Genomic DNA, 14473 nt, shown 5'->3' with positions numbered 1-14473 from the left:
TATCAAAAAATACTAGGACTAGAGGGCATGAGTTGAAGCTACAGTGTGGTAAATTTAAAACGAATCGGAGAAAATTTTTCTTCACCCAACGTGTAATTAGACTCTGGAATTCGTTGCCGGAGAACGTGGTACGGGCGGTTAGCTTGACGGAGTTTAAAAAGGGGTTAGATAGATTCCTAAAGGACAAGTCCATAGACCGCTATTAAATGGACTTGGAAAAATTCCGCATTTTTAGGTATAACTTGTCTGGAATGTTTTTACGTTTGGGGAGCGTGCCAGGTGCCCTTGACCTGGATTGGCCACTGTCGGTGACAGGATGCTGGGCTAGATGGACCTTTGGTCTTTCCCAGTATGGCACTACTTATGTACTTATGTACTAACTAGGTCTCATCACTATGGAGTCAACAGTGGACACATCCTATGCATGTAGTCAACTTTATTAGCTAATTGCTAGTGGTATTTATTTATTTTTAGTCAATATTTGACAGATCACCATTCACAGTCTTTCATAGTGGTTTACAATCTTTAGAAAATGTACTGCAACACAAAAGAATCCAAAAAAGTCTTAAAATAGACGGAAGACGACAATAAAGTACAAGAATCTTATGGGGAGTTGTCAAACTGAATACATGAGAAAGCAGGAGGGTCATATCTCATTTTTTTTTTTGTTACATTTGTACCCCGCGCTTTCCCACTCATGGCAGGCTCAATGCCGCGGGCAATGGAGGGTTAAGTGACTTGCCCAGAGTCACAAGGAGCTGCCTGTGCCTGAAGTGGGAATCGAACTGTTAGAACCCAACAGTTGAACCAACAAACCAGTTAAAGAAAAGGCCCTTAAAAAAGAACCACATTTTCAAAGTAGCCTTAAAGCTCAGGTCTGCCAGTTCAAGGATAACAGGACTTAAATTTTAAATTCCCAAGGAATGTGCAACTATATTTCGGTTTCACAACTGGAAAAGACCAAACTAGACAGCCAGATTAGCTGGTTCTACCTCTTCCGGCAAATAGATGAGTGGGCCATGTAGCATGGAAATAAGTTGAATTACCTCCTTTGGCTGTAAAAAGAATTCTGATGTGTAATTTTGTGAATGGAGTAGTTTGTATGATCAGTTGTGAGATTTTTTTTTTTTGGTGTTATTTAGTTAGTTTAGTATAGGTCCATGGTTCTTTGTCTTTTAAATATCTGGTAGTAAATTATGTATTTTTAACAAGAGGCTATTAAAGACCAGGATTCAAGGGTTATATTACTGAAAGTTGCCAGGTTTGACACTCTTACTCCTCTGTTTACTGCTGTGTGGCAATGCCGACACAGTCCATTCAAAGTGAATGGACTGTGTCAGCATTAGTGCATGGCAGCCGCTAGTGCGGCTTAGTAAACAGGGGGGATATATATTTTATATATGCACTATAGACTAAGCTGTACCTTAGTGCTCAGTTATTAAAATCAGGACATTTTGGTTTGATCACACAACCCTAGAGGATATTGTATTGTAGGAAGTTGTTGTGTGTGCTGCTTTTCACGATTCATTTACTGTTCAGACTAGAGGCGAGCTAGCGTTTTTAGTACGCACTAACCATATAGATGTCCATAATACTCCTATGGGCGTCTACATGGTTAGTGTGAGCTAATGTAAACGCTAGCACACCTTAGTAAATAGGGCCCTAAATGTAATACCTTGCTTCCCGTTTTCATGACTGGGTGATGATAAAATGGTTGCTGTGTGTACGCTCTCTAGAACACAAGGCATGGAACAAAGATTTCCAAAACTGAGGATACTACTTACCAGTCAGCATGGGCTGTCTCTACCTTGCGCATAACAGACTGTTTGCAAAAAGACTGGATCATATAATTTACATTGCATTCTCAAATTCATCATAGTATGTAGTGTGATTGTCAAGCCTATAACCTCTGCCATGGGTTTGTCACAAAATACAACATACAATAGCACTCCCATATTTCTGTTTTATTAAAACATCATAAAAGTTTTATGGTAGGTGTTTAACATGCTTGAGATATGGTTAATATTATGAAACTGGTGGAGCAAGCTTGTTTGATCTTATGCAAGAAGCTCTTGTCTACTTTCCTGCTGTTGTTTTTTCACTTCTGCCCCAGGGATGCCCAGATCCATCCTGCTGACCCCACAGCCAGTGGGGTTTCTGGATATCCTTTGTTGATAAGGTCAGTTTGCATATACCTGCCCTCCAATAAATGCATGTTTATCTCATCCATATTCGTTGTGGTTATCCTGAAAATCGGACTGGCTGTGGGGTCCCCAGCACAGATTTCGGAAGCTCCATGCTGTACAGTATCTTCACATTAACACTTTATATTTTCCATTTATCTACAAAAGATATCAAGTAATTACATGTTTCCCCTCTGTATTGCAGCCTAAGGACTTTGTTTCGTGTTCCCATACTTTCAAGAGCAAGTCCTTTAAAAAGTCCAAAGTCTGTGGCATCTGCAAACAAGTTATTGGCAGTCAAGGTGTTTTATGTAGAGGTGAGTAGGTACATTATGTTCCTTTCTTCCTGTTTGGATATGTGCAGTAAGAAATTCACCTTGATAAAGTTTGAATCCCCTTCTCCCATATGTGTGCACAGCATATTAAGGACTAACCTCCGGATTCTATATAGCGCAACTAATGTGCACGCAAATACAATCGTGTTCTCTATTTGTGTGTGCAACTTAACTAGTTAACAAGCTAATCAGTGCTGATTATTGCTAGTGAACAAGCAATTAGTGACACTAATTGGCATTAATTAGAATTTATGCACAAAACTAAGCGTATTCTATAATATGGTGCGTATAAATTCTGTGTCGCATAGTTGAAGTGGGAGTAGAATGAGCGGGTCATGGGCATTCCTAAAATCTAATTGCACTGTTATAGAATACATCCGGGGAATCTACACCATGTTTTACTTGGTGTAACTGCCCATGACTAAATTTAGTCACATGGACCAGCGCTTTATGTATTCTATATACTGCATGGAAATATAGGCTTTTTCTAAAAAGTACGCCTAAATTAAGGCATACTTCATAGAATATTCTTAGGCGAATTTAATTTTGGCACAGATTTTTTAGGCGTGATATATAGAATCTTGTCCTGTGTGCTTGCCTTAATTTACCAGTGGTGTAAATAGGCAAAGTGACTGACTGAATTAGGAAACAGTAAAAAAAAGAAGGAAAATAATTGTGAGCAGTAGCGTCATCAGTAATACCACAACCAAGCTTGCATTAGCACATACCTTTGTTAACCTTGTATTTCTGTGCAGTAAAATTATTTACAGCAGATGTCAGGAATTAAATACATCAAAGGCAAAGGAATTTTGCCTGGAAGTGGCTATTATTGGTTGAAGCGTGATGGATTTCAGCATAAATATAAATATATTTAAAGTGTTGCTAGAATTGCAAAACGAGGCAGTGTGGCTTGAAATTGCAGCTCTTTGCTAGCACTTTAAGCGTGCCTCAGCAGGTGGTGAAACAGTTCCATGCAGGAAAAACACCATTACCTAAGCCACATGTGCTCTTGTCCCTATTTGGAAATATTTACCTGTGGAAGCACATATCAGTAAAAGGATGTGGGTAATGTTTTGTCAAGATATATGGTGATTATGTTTGATGCAATATTGACAACATAAATTTCACTTCATACAGAGCCTCTGTGATATTTCAAAGCAGAGCTATGAAGGTGCGTGGTAGACAGGAAAGTTCCAGACTGCTTGCTGTATTACAGCATGGAAGTTTGCTAACTGTAAAACACTGTCCTTTTTTATGTTTCTAATATGTAACCCTCACATAGAATTATAATAATAATAAATTTCTTCTGATTTCACGCTTCACTGCCAGATAACACGCAAGGAGCCTCATTTTATGCAAATTATAGAGATCAGAATTGAGACATCCAGGTCAGGACATGCTCAATGGCAGTGGTATTTTAGAAAATGCTCCGCTGACGCTTAGCCTTTTTATAAATACCTGTAGGATTACATGGGAGCAGCCATTGTACAAATACACACTTCGAAAAAAAGAATAGCTTAAATCTGTCCGCTTTAGAACTTCCACATGCAGCTGCCCCATTTGACAAACTGACACGTTTTTACTGAGTGGGGCCACAATTTTAACTTGGTTTTATTATAGAAATGGAAATAAACTACATGGGACTAAGGAGAATAACACCTTTAAGCGAACACTTTTTAAAAAGCTCAGTAGTATAAAATCTTACATGGAAACTTTTCCATATACACCATACCTCCCGCTTTGGCAGGTCATCTCCCGCACTCCCGCCAAAGCGGGAAAGTCTCTTGCTGAATTCTGCCGCCTCTGTTGAGCAGCGGCAGGAACAAAAACAAGCGCCGCGCTGAGCCGGAGCTGCTGTCGCCGCTTCTCTCTACAACTAGCATAAGAACAAAAACAAGCGTGGAGCCGCAGCAGTCTTCAGGCATGTGCTGGCAGCTCTGCTGTCCTCTGCCCTTGCTGACGTCAATTTTCCGTTCCGGGGGCAGAGGACCAGCAGAGCTGACAGCGCATGCCTGAAGGCTTCTGCGGCTCCACACTTTTGTTCTTGTGTCGGCACTGCTGTTGTAAAGAGGGCCAGAGGGAGAGAGGAAGCATGGCTGGAAAGGATATCCAGAGGGAGGTGTCCAGAGGGGAGAGAAAGAAAGAAGAGTAAGGACCTGGAGGATACAGAGAGAGAGAGAGAGCCAGAGAGAGATGAGGGGAGAGAAGGAGAGGACATGGAGAAGAGCAGGGGAGAGCCAGAGAGAGATGGGGACATGGAAAAGAGCAGGGGAGAGACAGGCTACTGGGGAGAAGGAAGGGAAGCAAGCAAGGGGGAGACCCTAGCTGGTCAGATAGAGAGATAAACAGGAGAAATGCTGGGTGAAAGGAGGGAGAGAGAGGAAAAATGCTAGAAGGAGGGGGCAGAAAGAGGAAAGATGCTGGATGGAAGAGGGGTACAGAGAGAGAGAGATGAGTGGAAAGATGGGGAGACAAAGATGGACAGGAGAGAGAGAGAGAAGCTGCTGGGGGAAAAATGGGGGAGACCCTAGCTGTCAGACGGAGAAATGCTGAATGAAAGGAGGGAGAAAGAGGGAAAATGCTGGAAGGAGGGGGCAGAAAGAGGGAAGATGCTGGATGGAAGGTTAGAGAGGGAAAGAGGAAAGACACTGGAAGGATGGGAAGAGAGAGGACATGCTGAATGGAAATGGGTCGAGAGAGAGAACTGTCTAGAAGGAAAGGGAGATAGAGGGAGACAATGGACGGAAGGATTGGGAGAGAGTAATGGGTGGAAGGATGGAGAGAGAACGGGATGACACTGGATGGAAGGGTAGGAGAGAAAGAGGGAAGGTGCTGGATGGAAGGTTAGGGAGAGAAAGCGGAGACACTGGATGGAAGGATGCAGAGAGAGAGGGGGGAGACACTGGAAGGATGGGGAGAGAAAGAAGGGAGATAATGGATGGAAAGGGGGAGGGGATAAAATTAGTGAAAGACTGGAGAATAAGAAGAAAGGGCATGGGGAGAACAGAAGTGAGGAAAAGATAAAAAGCCATAGGTAGATGAAGTAAAAAGAGGGAAATTAAGGAATGGATAGTAAGAATGAATTAAATCTGGACAGAGAGTGAGGCAGAAAAATAAATTGAAGAAAACAAAGAAAAAGGAGAGAAAATGACAAATGGACAGGAAACCCTGGCAAGAGAGTTAAGAGAAGACTTAAGGAATTCAGAATCAAGAGACTGGGACCAACACAATTAGAAAAGTAAATGGCCGGACAACAAAGGTACAGAAAATAATTTTATTTTTAATTTAGGATAAAGCAATGTGATACCTGTGTTAAGGAAGGTTAATAAATGCAAATAAAACAAAAATAGAAAATAAGGTGATACCTTCACTATTTTTTAAAACACTTTTGATTAGCCTTCAGAGACCAGCACTTCCTTCCTCACGTCAGGAGAGGATACCATAACAGCATTATACTGTCCTGACCTGACCTCACCTGAGGCAGGAGGTTTTAGCCTCTGAAAGCTAATAAAAAAGGGTATTAGGCTATTAAATAAAATATTTTCTGAAATGGCCGTGGGATTGAGGTGTGTCAGGGGGCGGAGCCACGTAGAGTGGGTGGGACCAAGGCAGATTGGGGCGGTGCTGGGGCATGTACTAAAATCTCCCTCTCAAAAATTGGGACCCCTTGGCAGCTCTGCATACACATGTATTCTCTTTGTAAAATGGGGAATAAACATGAGCAGGTCAATATTCTAAGCGACTTAACTGGCCAGAAATGACTGCTAGCCAGTTAAATCGCCTGTTTGGGGCTAACCGGTCATTTTCAGTGGCACTTAACTGGTTACTGCTGCTGAAAATAACCAGTTAGCACTTATTTCAAAACCAGCTGTTTTCGGGGTGTTCTGGGGTCAAGTCAGCACTGGGCCAGTTAAGTGCTGATATTCAGCCACATAAATAAGACTGACTGTTATGCAGTTCTATCTTTATGCGGTGTCCCATAGCTGGTTCAGTCAGTGGCGTAGCCAGACCTGACATTTTGGGTGGGCCCAGAGCTAATATGGGTGGGCAGTATGTATATAGGTTTGAATAGTGTTTCTTGGAATACTACAAACTAATGCCTTAGAATGCACTTGATGGGTTTCTAAGCCTGCCCAACTGCTGGCCTGCATCAACATAAACCACATACATACTTAATGGAAAAAAACAATATTTTAATATATAATTACATTATCCCATATCTAAAACTTGACTAGACATAAGGCCACTATAATGGCAAATATCTCAACACATGATAGGATCTTGCAATATAATCAGAGTAATGAAATGTATCTGTTTCCCAGCATCAGCCTTTCCCTTCCCCACCATACTTTCCCGTTGCTAGTTATGAGCCCTACCCTAGCCTACCCCCCAGGAAAGCTTATTGCATACCCACATTATCTCCCTCGTTTGCCACCAATACCTGCTTTTTTTTCTATCTTCCAGACAAGAAACAAACCAGGAAAAAACAGTCCCCCACTTCCAACTGGTGTCATCTAATCAATTCAAACCCCAAAAGCCCAAACCCAACCTTTTGGGTTTGTTATGATTTTGGCCCCCACCCTTAAAAATTTTTGACTGCTTTAAGTGGAGTCATCTGATCAATTAATATATTGTGATCTAGCGTGTCAAAAGCTGCGGATAAGTCCAAAGATCAACAGCCCTGTCTGTTTGTCTACCTCCCAAGCTGGTATACAGCAAGCCTACCATCAGGATCTACAAGATCTCCATGCTGTGACCCTTTCTGAACTCACACTGACTGGGGTCAATAATGTTGTTCTCATTTCTACAGTCCACCAAGTGCAAAAACACACCTTTCATCACTTTTCCCAATGTTGGCAAGTTAGATATGGAGCAATAATTTGCAGTGCCAGCAGTACTTGCTCTCATCTGTTTTAATGCTGGCTTCAGGCTACCTGGCAGTATTTCCTCTTTCACTGAAACATTTAGTACATGCAAAATTACTCAAAAAAGGGCATTCAACTACACTAGCACATCTTTCACTTCCTCTTTAACATAGTAGATGACAGCAGAAAAAGACCTGCACGGTCCATCCAGTCTGCCCAACAGATAAACTCATATGTGCTACTTTTTGTGTATACCTTACCTTGATTTGTACCTGTCATTTTCAGGGCACAGACCATAGAAGTCTGCCCAGCACAAGCCCCGCCTCCCAACCACCAGCTCCACCTCCCACCACCGGCTCCACCACCCAATCTTGGCTAAGCTTCTAAGGATCCCTTCCTTCTGAATAGGATTCCTTTATGTTTATCCCACGCATGTTTGAATTCCGTTACCGTTTTCATCTCCACCACCTCCCGCGGGAGGGCATTCCAAGCATCCACCACTCTCTCCGCGAAAAAATACTTCCTGACATTTTCCTTGAGTCTGCCCCCCTTCAATCTCATTTAATTTCCTCTAGTTCTACCGCCTTCCCATCTCCGGAAAAGGTTCGTTTGCGGACTAATACCTTTCAAATATTTGAATGCCTGTATCATATCACCCGTTTCTCCTTTCCTCCAGGGTATACATATTCAGGTCAGCAAGTCTCTCCTCATATGTCTTGTAATGTAAATCCCATACTATTCTCATAGCTTTTCTTTGCACCGCTTCAAATCTTTTTACATCCTTAGCAAGATACGGCCCATATTGTTTTGAGTGATAACCTTGCCCCCATATGACACAGATTTGAAACAGCTGGTAAAGTAACTTTCCTAATAGATGATCCAGCTATGACCCTGCAAGATGTCACAATCCAGTCTCTCATCTTTAACCAATACCAACAAAAGGATGTTGAAATTATATTGTCCAGGTATGGTTGTGCAAAAATCCCTTGTTTCTGAAGAGTTGCTGCTAGGTTAATGAATAATTATTTTTAACATATATGGACATTTATAAAAAAAATAGTAAACACACAAAATTATAACTAAGAAAAGGCATATAAACCAAAAGAAACATCTACAAATCAGTATACAATGTGAAAAGGAAAAAGGTACAATTCAAAGTAAACCTGTAACATCAAATTAGAAAGAAAAACAGAGAGAAGGAAGCTCACGCTAATCTTAAAATTATTAAGTAAAGGCAGAAGGTATTCACATTGGAAGAATGGGTGATCCAACAGTTTTAGCATTCAAAAATAAATTCAAATGATCCGGAATAAAAAAAAAAAGGTACACGAGTTAATTTTAACAACACATTTACAAGAAAGCCAAAAAAGTCCTCCAAATTGCTGAACATGTGGTATCAGCTTCAAGAAGTGCTGGCTACTCCAGAGTAGATCCTAATCTTATAATCCATAAATAAGGCAACTCGACGATGAAAGGAAAGTGTCAATACCCAGTTATGATTGGTTCTGGAACAAAATTTACACTCAACATAGCTGGATTAACCCCCTTAGTATCATCTTCTAAAGTTTGGGTCAGATACTATTGCAAACTTGCATGCTACCCAGTACCTTCGGTGATGGGGTCCCTGCATTTTTTTCTTCGATCGTCGCCGGCAGCGCTGCCATTCACACAGGCAGCTCCGCTCCCCTCTGCCGCGTCCATCTGGCCCTACGTAAACAGGAAGTGCATCAGAGAGGGCCGGATGGACGCGGCAGAGGGGAGCGGAGCTGCCTGTGTGAATGGCAGCGCTGCCGGCGACGATCGAAGAAAAGAATGCAGGGACCGAGGCAGCGCCGGCGGGAAGAACAAGAATTTCTGTCGGAGAAAAGGCAGCGAGCGAGTGAGCGACATGGGCAGGCGGGCGGGCCTGGAGGGAAAGTGGGTGGGCTTGGGCCCATCCAGGCCCACCCGTGGCTACGCCCCTGGGTTCAGTGCTGAATATCGGCACTTAACCGGCTGTGCTTCAGCCAGTTCTGCAAACCCAGAACTTCAATGCCAAAACCCAAACATGGCCCAGCATTGAATTTCCAGTCTCATTTTCAAAGCACTTTTGAAGCTGTACTGTAACCCACTCACACAACAGCAGATGGAAGAAGGCTAAACTGGAGTCCACTCACACAGCAACGGGGAGCTGTGCTGGAATCCCCACACACAGCAGCCGGAAGGCTGAACTGGAACCCATTCACATCAGTGGAGAGCTGTGCTGGAACCCACACACACAACAGATGGAAGGCTGAACTGGTTGGAAAGTGGGCGAAGCAGGAAGGCGTCTCAGAACTCACAGGAGTGAGCTAACGACGGAAGAGCATCTAGGCAAGTGTCTGAGATTAAATGCTCCACTCCGAATTTTTGGAGAAGGGGTCTAGCGCTTTCAAATCCTGTTTTGACAAAAATGAGTCTAGCTGCTGTTTCCTTGTCATCAAGCAGATGAAGCCATTACGTATGGGTTGTGTCCATCAACCAGCAGGGGGAGATAGAGAGCACTCAATTTTTCACAGTGCCTCATGACCAGCTAGCTCCACTGCCTTTTCAGTATTCTCTATCTCCCCAAGCAGGGTGGCTGCAACTTCTTCGAGCTCCATCAAAAATCTGCCTGGGGGTGGCTCCTGGCTTGCCAGTTGTTAGCTGGGGTGTTAGAGGCTATAGCAGCTTCACTTTGAAGGCACATAGTTCAGCCCTTTCCCTGCCTTACCCATGCCCCCGTGGATGTGGACATATTAGCTTGCTTTTCCCTGTCCTTTCCCACTCTGTGGATGCAGGCACATTGGTTCGCCTTTCCCTGCCTTTCCCACTTATCTGAGCCTCCGGAGTGTTTTTATTTACCTCTTTTGCCTCTGCTTTCCTCACAGCGTTAAAAAAATAAAAAAATTAAAAATTAAAGTCACGTCTCGCTTTAGCGCAGCGAACTTGGAAAAGAGGTTTTTTTTCTCTCGAGATTCTTCTGCAGGACCGGAGCTGTGATACTCGGTCTAGTGAGGTAAGAGTGTTTTCTGACTCCTCCGGGGTGGGCCCGTGATCGGGACGTTTTTGGCGCGAACTGCCATTTTTTAATTTTATCGCCGTTTTTTTGGCGATGGCTGCAGAGACTGTAAAGCGCTGTTCTAAATGTGGCAAGCGCAAATCAGCAGCGGGGCTCTAATTCGTGCTGTACAGACGGTAGAGCCGGCCCGAGCATGGCGAGCGGCGATCTTTTGCGCTCTGAGCTGGCAGCGGATGCCATTTTGGATTTTCCACATGGCACGGCCTCCGTTGAGACGGAGAGCCCTGAATCCGGGGGGGGGGGGGGGTCCTCTGAGTGAGGCTAATAATAAAGCTGATAGCCCTGGGCAGGATCCGAGCGGTCAGGGAGCGGTTTTCTCCCCTGATTTTGTTTTAATGCTGCATAGGGCGTACATGCTTAAAAGAGCTCTTCCAAAGGGTTCTTCGGACCCTCTGCCTGCCCCCCCCCCCCCCCCCGGTAGATTCTGGCCTTTTGGAGTTGGCTTTGCCTGTTTCTTATCCTCCTGATAAACGCAGAAGGGCTAATTCCCCTTCTGAGTGTGGCGTACCCCCCTTTTCCCCCCCCCGTGGTTGGGCTATGAGGATTCTGAGGGGTCTGGCAGAACTTCTGGGCTGAGGAGCCAGAGTCGGGTGCAGAATTGCCACAGTAGCTTGATGATCCGTCTGCGGTGAGGATTTTTCACCTTGAGGAGCTGCTGGCGCTTATTTCAGATGCCTTACAAGCCCTCTCGATTGAAGATCCTGGGAGTGGCACAGCCTCCTCTGTTAATCCAAGGATGGCTAGTACCAGAAAGCCTGCTCGAGCCTTTCCTTTGCATGACTCCATCCAAGAGCTTATTTCGGCCCAATGGGCTGACCCCGAGGGACCTTTGAAGGTTGCCAGGGCTATGGGGCAATTATACCCTCTGAGTGAGGAACATTTGGCTCGCTTTGCAATGCCTAAAGTGGATGCCCTGGTCACGGCTGTGACAAAGAGAACTACCCTCCCTGTTGAAGGAGGTGTTGCCCTGAAGGATATTCAAGACCGCTGGCTTGATTCAGCTCTGAAGCGGTCCTTTGATTTGGCAGGTCTCACTGTTCGGGCGTCTGCATGCAGTTGTTATGCTGCTAGAGCCTGCCTGGCTTGGTTACAGCAGGCAGTGGAACAGCCCGGTGAAGGAGCGGAGACCTTATCAGAAGTGGCTCCGCGGATGGAGTCGGCCTTGTCCTTTTTGGCTGACGCCCTTTATGATATGGTCAGAGCTTCGGCTAAACAAATGGCTGTAGCAGTGGCGGCTCGCCGCACTCTTTGGCTACGACATTGGGCGGCGGATATGGCCTCTAAGCAAAGGTTGGTGAAGTTGCCCTTTCAAGGCCTTCTCCTGTTTGGTGAGGAGCTGGAAAACATTGTTAAAGGCCTGGGGGATTCCAAACCTCAGCGCTTGCCCGAAGATAGGCCGAAGCCTTCCTCTAAGGGTCAGGCGGTCCGCTCCTCTTACAGACCTCGCTTCCGTGAAGCTAGAAGGTACCGCCTGGGGCGTGCTGCTGGGTTCACTTCGCGTGCCCGCTTTCAGCAGAGAAACTCCTTTCGCTCGGACAAACGTTCTGCAGCTGCCGGTTCAAGGCCTGGAGTTCAGGGGCGACCCTCTCAATGATGGTGCGCCGGCCCCCTCCTCGTTTCCTGTCATCGGAGGAAGACTTTCCCTCTTTTTCGAGGAGTGGGCCAAAATCTCTGCAGATCAGTGGGTCTTGGACCTGATCAGAGACGGTTACCGAATAGAATTCGATGCCCCGGTGAGAGACATATTTGTGGAGTCCCGATGCGGTTCTGCCGCCAAACAGGCGGCGGTAGAGGAGACTTTGCACAGTCTGTGCCGGATAGGGGCTGTGACCCCGGTGCCTCCCGCCGAACAAGGTCTAGGTCGCTACTCCATTTACTTTGTGGTGCCACGAAAAGGCGGGTCTTTTCGCCTGATCCTGGACTTAAAAGAGCTAAACAAGTCCTTAAGAGTGCGGCATTTTCACATGGAAACCCTGCGCTCCGTCATTGCGGCGGTACAGCCAGGAGAGTTTCTCATGTCTCTGGACCTGAAAGAAGCTTATTGCACATACCAATTTGGTCTCCGCACCAGAAGTTTCTGTGGTTTGCGGTGTTGGGTAATGGTGGTAGTAGCTGCCTTTCTCAGGCGAGAGGGTATCCGGGTTCACCCGTACCTAGACGACTGGCTCATCAGAGCAGACTCAGAAAAAGAGAGTCATCTAGCTACAGCCAGAGTGGTTTCAGTCCTTCAATCTCTGGGCTGGGTCATCAATATGGCCAAAAGTTACCTGACCCCCTCGCAATCTCTAGAATATTTGGGGGCCAGGTTCGACACAGCCTCGGGCTATGTGTTTCTTCCCGAGCAAAGGCGGTGCAAGCTTCAGAATCAGGTCCGCCTGCTCCTGAGGATGCCCCGCCCACGAGCTTGGGACATTGTCCAGCTGTTGGGATCGATGACAGCCACCTTGGAAGTGGTGCCCTGGGCGAGAGCGCACCTGAGACCTCTACAGTATTCTCTACTTCAACGATGGTCTCCAGTATCTCAGGATTATCAGTGCAGATTTTTTTGGCTCCCTGCGGCCCACCTCAGTATGGAGTGGTGGCTCTCGGACAGCATGTTGCGGGGGGGGGGGGGGGAATGCCGCTGGCGCTCCCCGATTGGTGCCTAGTGGTGACAGATGCCAGCCTGAAGGGCTGGGGCGTACATTGCCAGGGGAAGCATGCCCAGGGTCTGTGGACGCCCGACGAGTCGGAGTGGTCTATCAACCGCCTGGAGTTGAAAGCGGTGTTTCTGGCTCTTCTGGCCTTTCAAGTGACCCTGGAAGGATCGGCTGTCCGAGTGATGTCGGACGACAGCAGTGGCCTACATAAATCGACAAGGCGACACTCAGTGCAGAGCTCTAGCCGCGCAGGCCGAACAAATTTGCCACTGGGCCGAGCTGCATCTACAGTCCCTGTCAGCAGCTCACATTGCAGGTCAGAGCAACGTGCAAGCCGACTATTTAAGCAGGAATCAGATCGATCCAGCGGAGTGGGAACTAGCAGGCGATGTATTCCTGCAGATATGTGCCAAATGGGGCAAGCCAGTGATGGATCTTATGGCGACCAGTTCCAATGCCAAAGTCCCGTGCTTCTTCAGCAGACGGGGAGGGATCCTCGCTCTGCCAGGTTGGATGCCTTGACTCAACCCTGGCCCCTGGGCTTGCTGTATGTCTTCCTTCCGTGGCCCTTGATAGGGCGAGTGCTCCTGCGGATTCGGCTGCATCCAGGAGAAGTGGTGCTCATCGCCCCGGATTGGCCCAGGAGGCCTTGGTATGCGGACCTCCGACAGATGCTGTTGGAAGCTCCCTTTCCGCTACCTCTGGTTCCACACCTGTTGTCACAGGGACCAGTGGCCATGGAGGACGCCTGCCGCTTTGGTCTTATGGCATGGCGATTGAGAGGGTGCAATTGAGAGATAAAAGCTACTCAAATAAGGTAATTTCCACTCTTCTGCAGGCCCGTAAGCGCTCCACTTCTATGGCTTATGCCAGGATTTGGCGCCAGTTTGAAGTCTGGTGTGTTTCAAGAGCGCTTTCTCCGTTGCGGGCTCCTGTCTCGCCGATTCTGGACTTTTTGCAGGATGGTGTATACAAAGGCTTGGCCTATAATTCCCTGCAGGTGCAAGTGGCAGCATTGGCCTCCCTGCGTGGCAAGGTTGAAGGCGTGTCCTTAGCTGCTCATCCAGATGTGGCACGGTTTCTTAGAGGGGTGCTTCGGCTCCGTCCTCCCGTGCGGGCACCTTGTCCAGCTTGGAACCTGGGGTTAGTATTGAAGGCCCTTCAGGGGGCTCCCTTTGAACCGCTTCGGCGTGCTTCAGAGAAAGATTTGACACTGAAGGCCGTCTTTTTAGTGGCCATTACCTCGGCGAGACTGGTGTCAGAGCTCCAGGTGCTGTCCTGTAGAGACCCTTTTCTGCAATTCTCAGAGTCCGGGGTCATGGTTCGGACCGTGCCTTCCTTCATGCCTAAGGTGGTTTCAGCGTTTCACCTA

General features: G+C 46.4%; 1 protein-coding gene across 1 annotated transcript in view; it reads left to right on the top strand.

The window, feature by feature from the left end:
* The window catches only part of TNS3 (tensin 3), a 1051445-nt gene that overhangs the window by 163580 nt on the left and 873392 nt on the right, over positions 1-14473 (top strand). Inside the window, exon 2 of the mRNA XM_030209265.1 lies at positions 2389-2500. Coding sequence (XP_030065125.1) covers positions 2389-2500 — 112 coding nt within the window. The remainder of the gene's footprint in view (positions 1-2388; positions 2501-14473) is intronic.

This window comes from Microcaecilia unicolor, chromosome 1, assembly GCF_901765095.1.
Source record: "Microcaecilia unicolor chromosome 1, aMicUni1.1, whole genome shotgun sequence".
Taxonomy (NCBI): domain Eukaryota; kingdom Metazoa; phylum Chordata; class Amphibia; order Gymnophiona; family Siphonopidae; genus Microcaecilia; species Microcaecilia unicolor.
The sequence above is the reverse complement of the archived record's forward strand: the minus strand, read 5'-3'. Positions and strand labels throughout refer to the sequence as shown.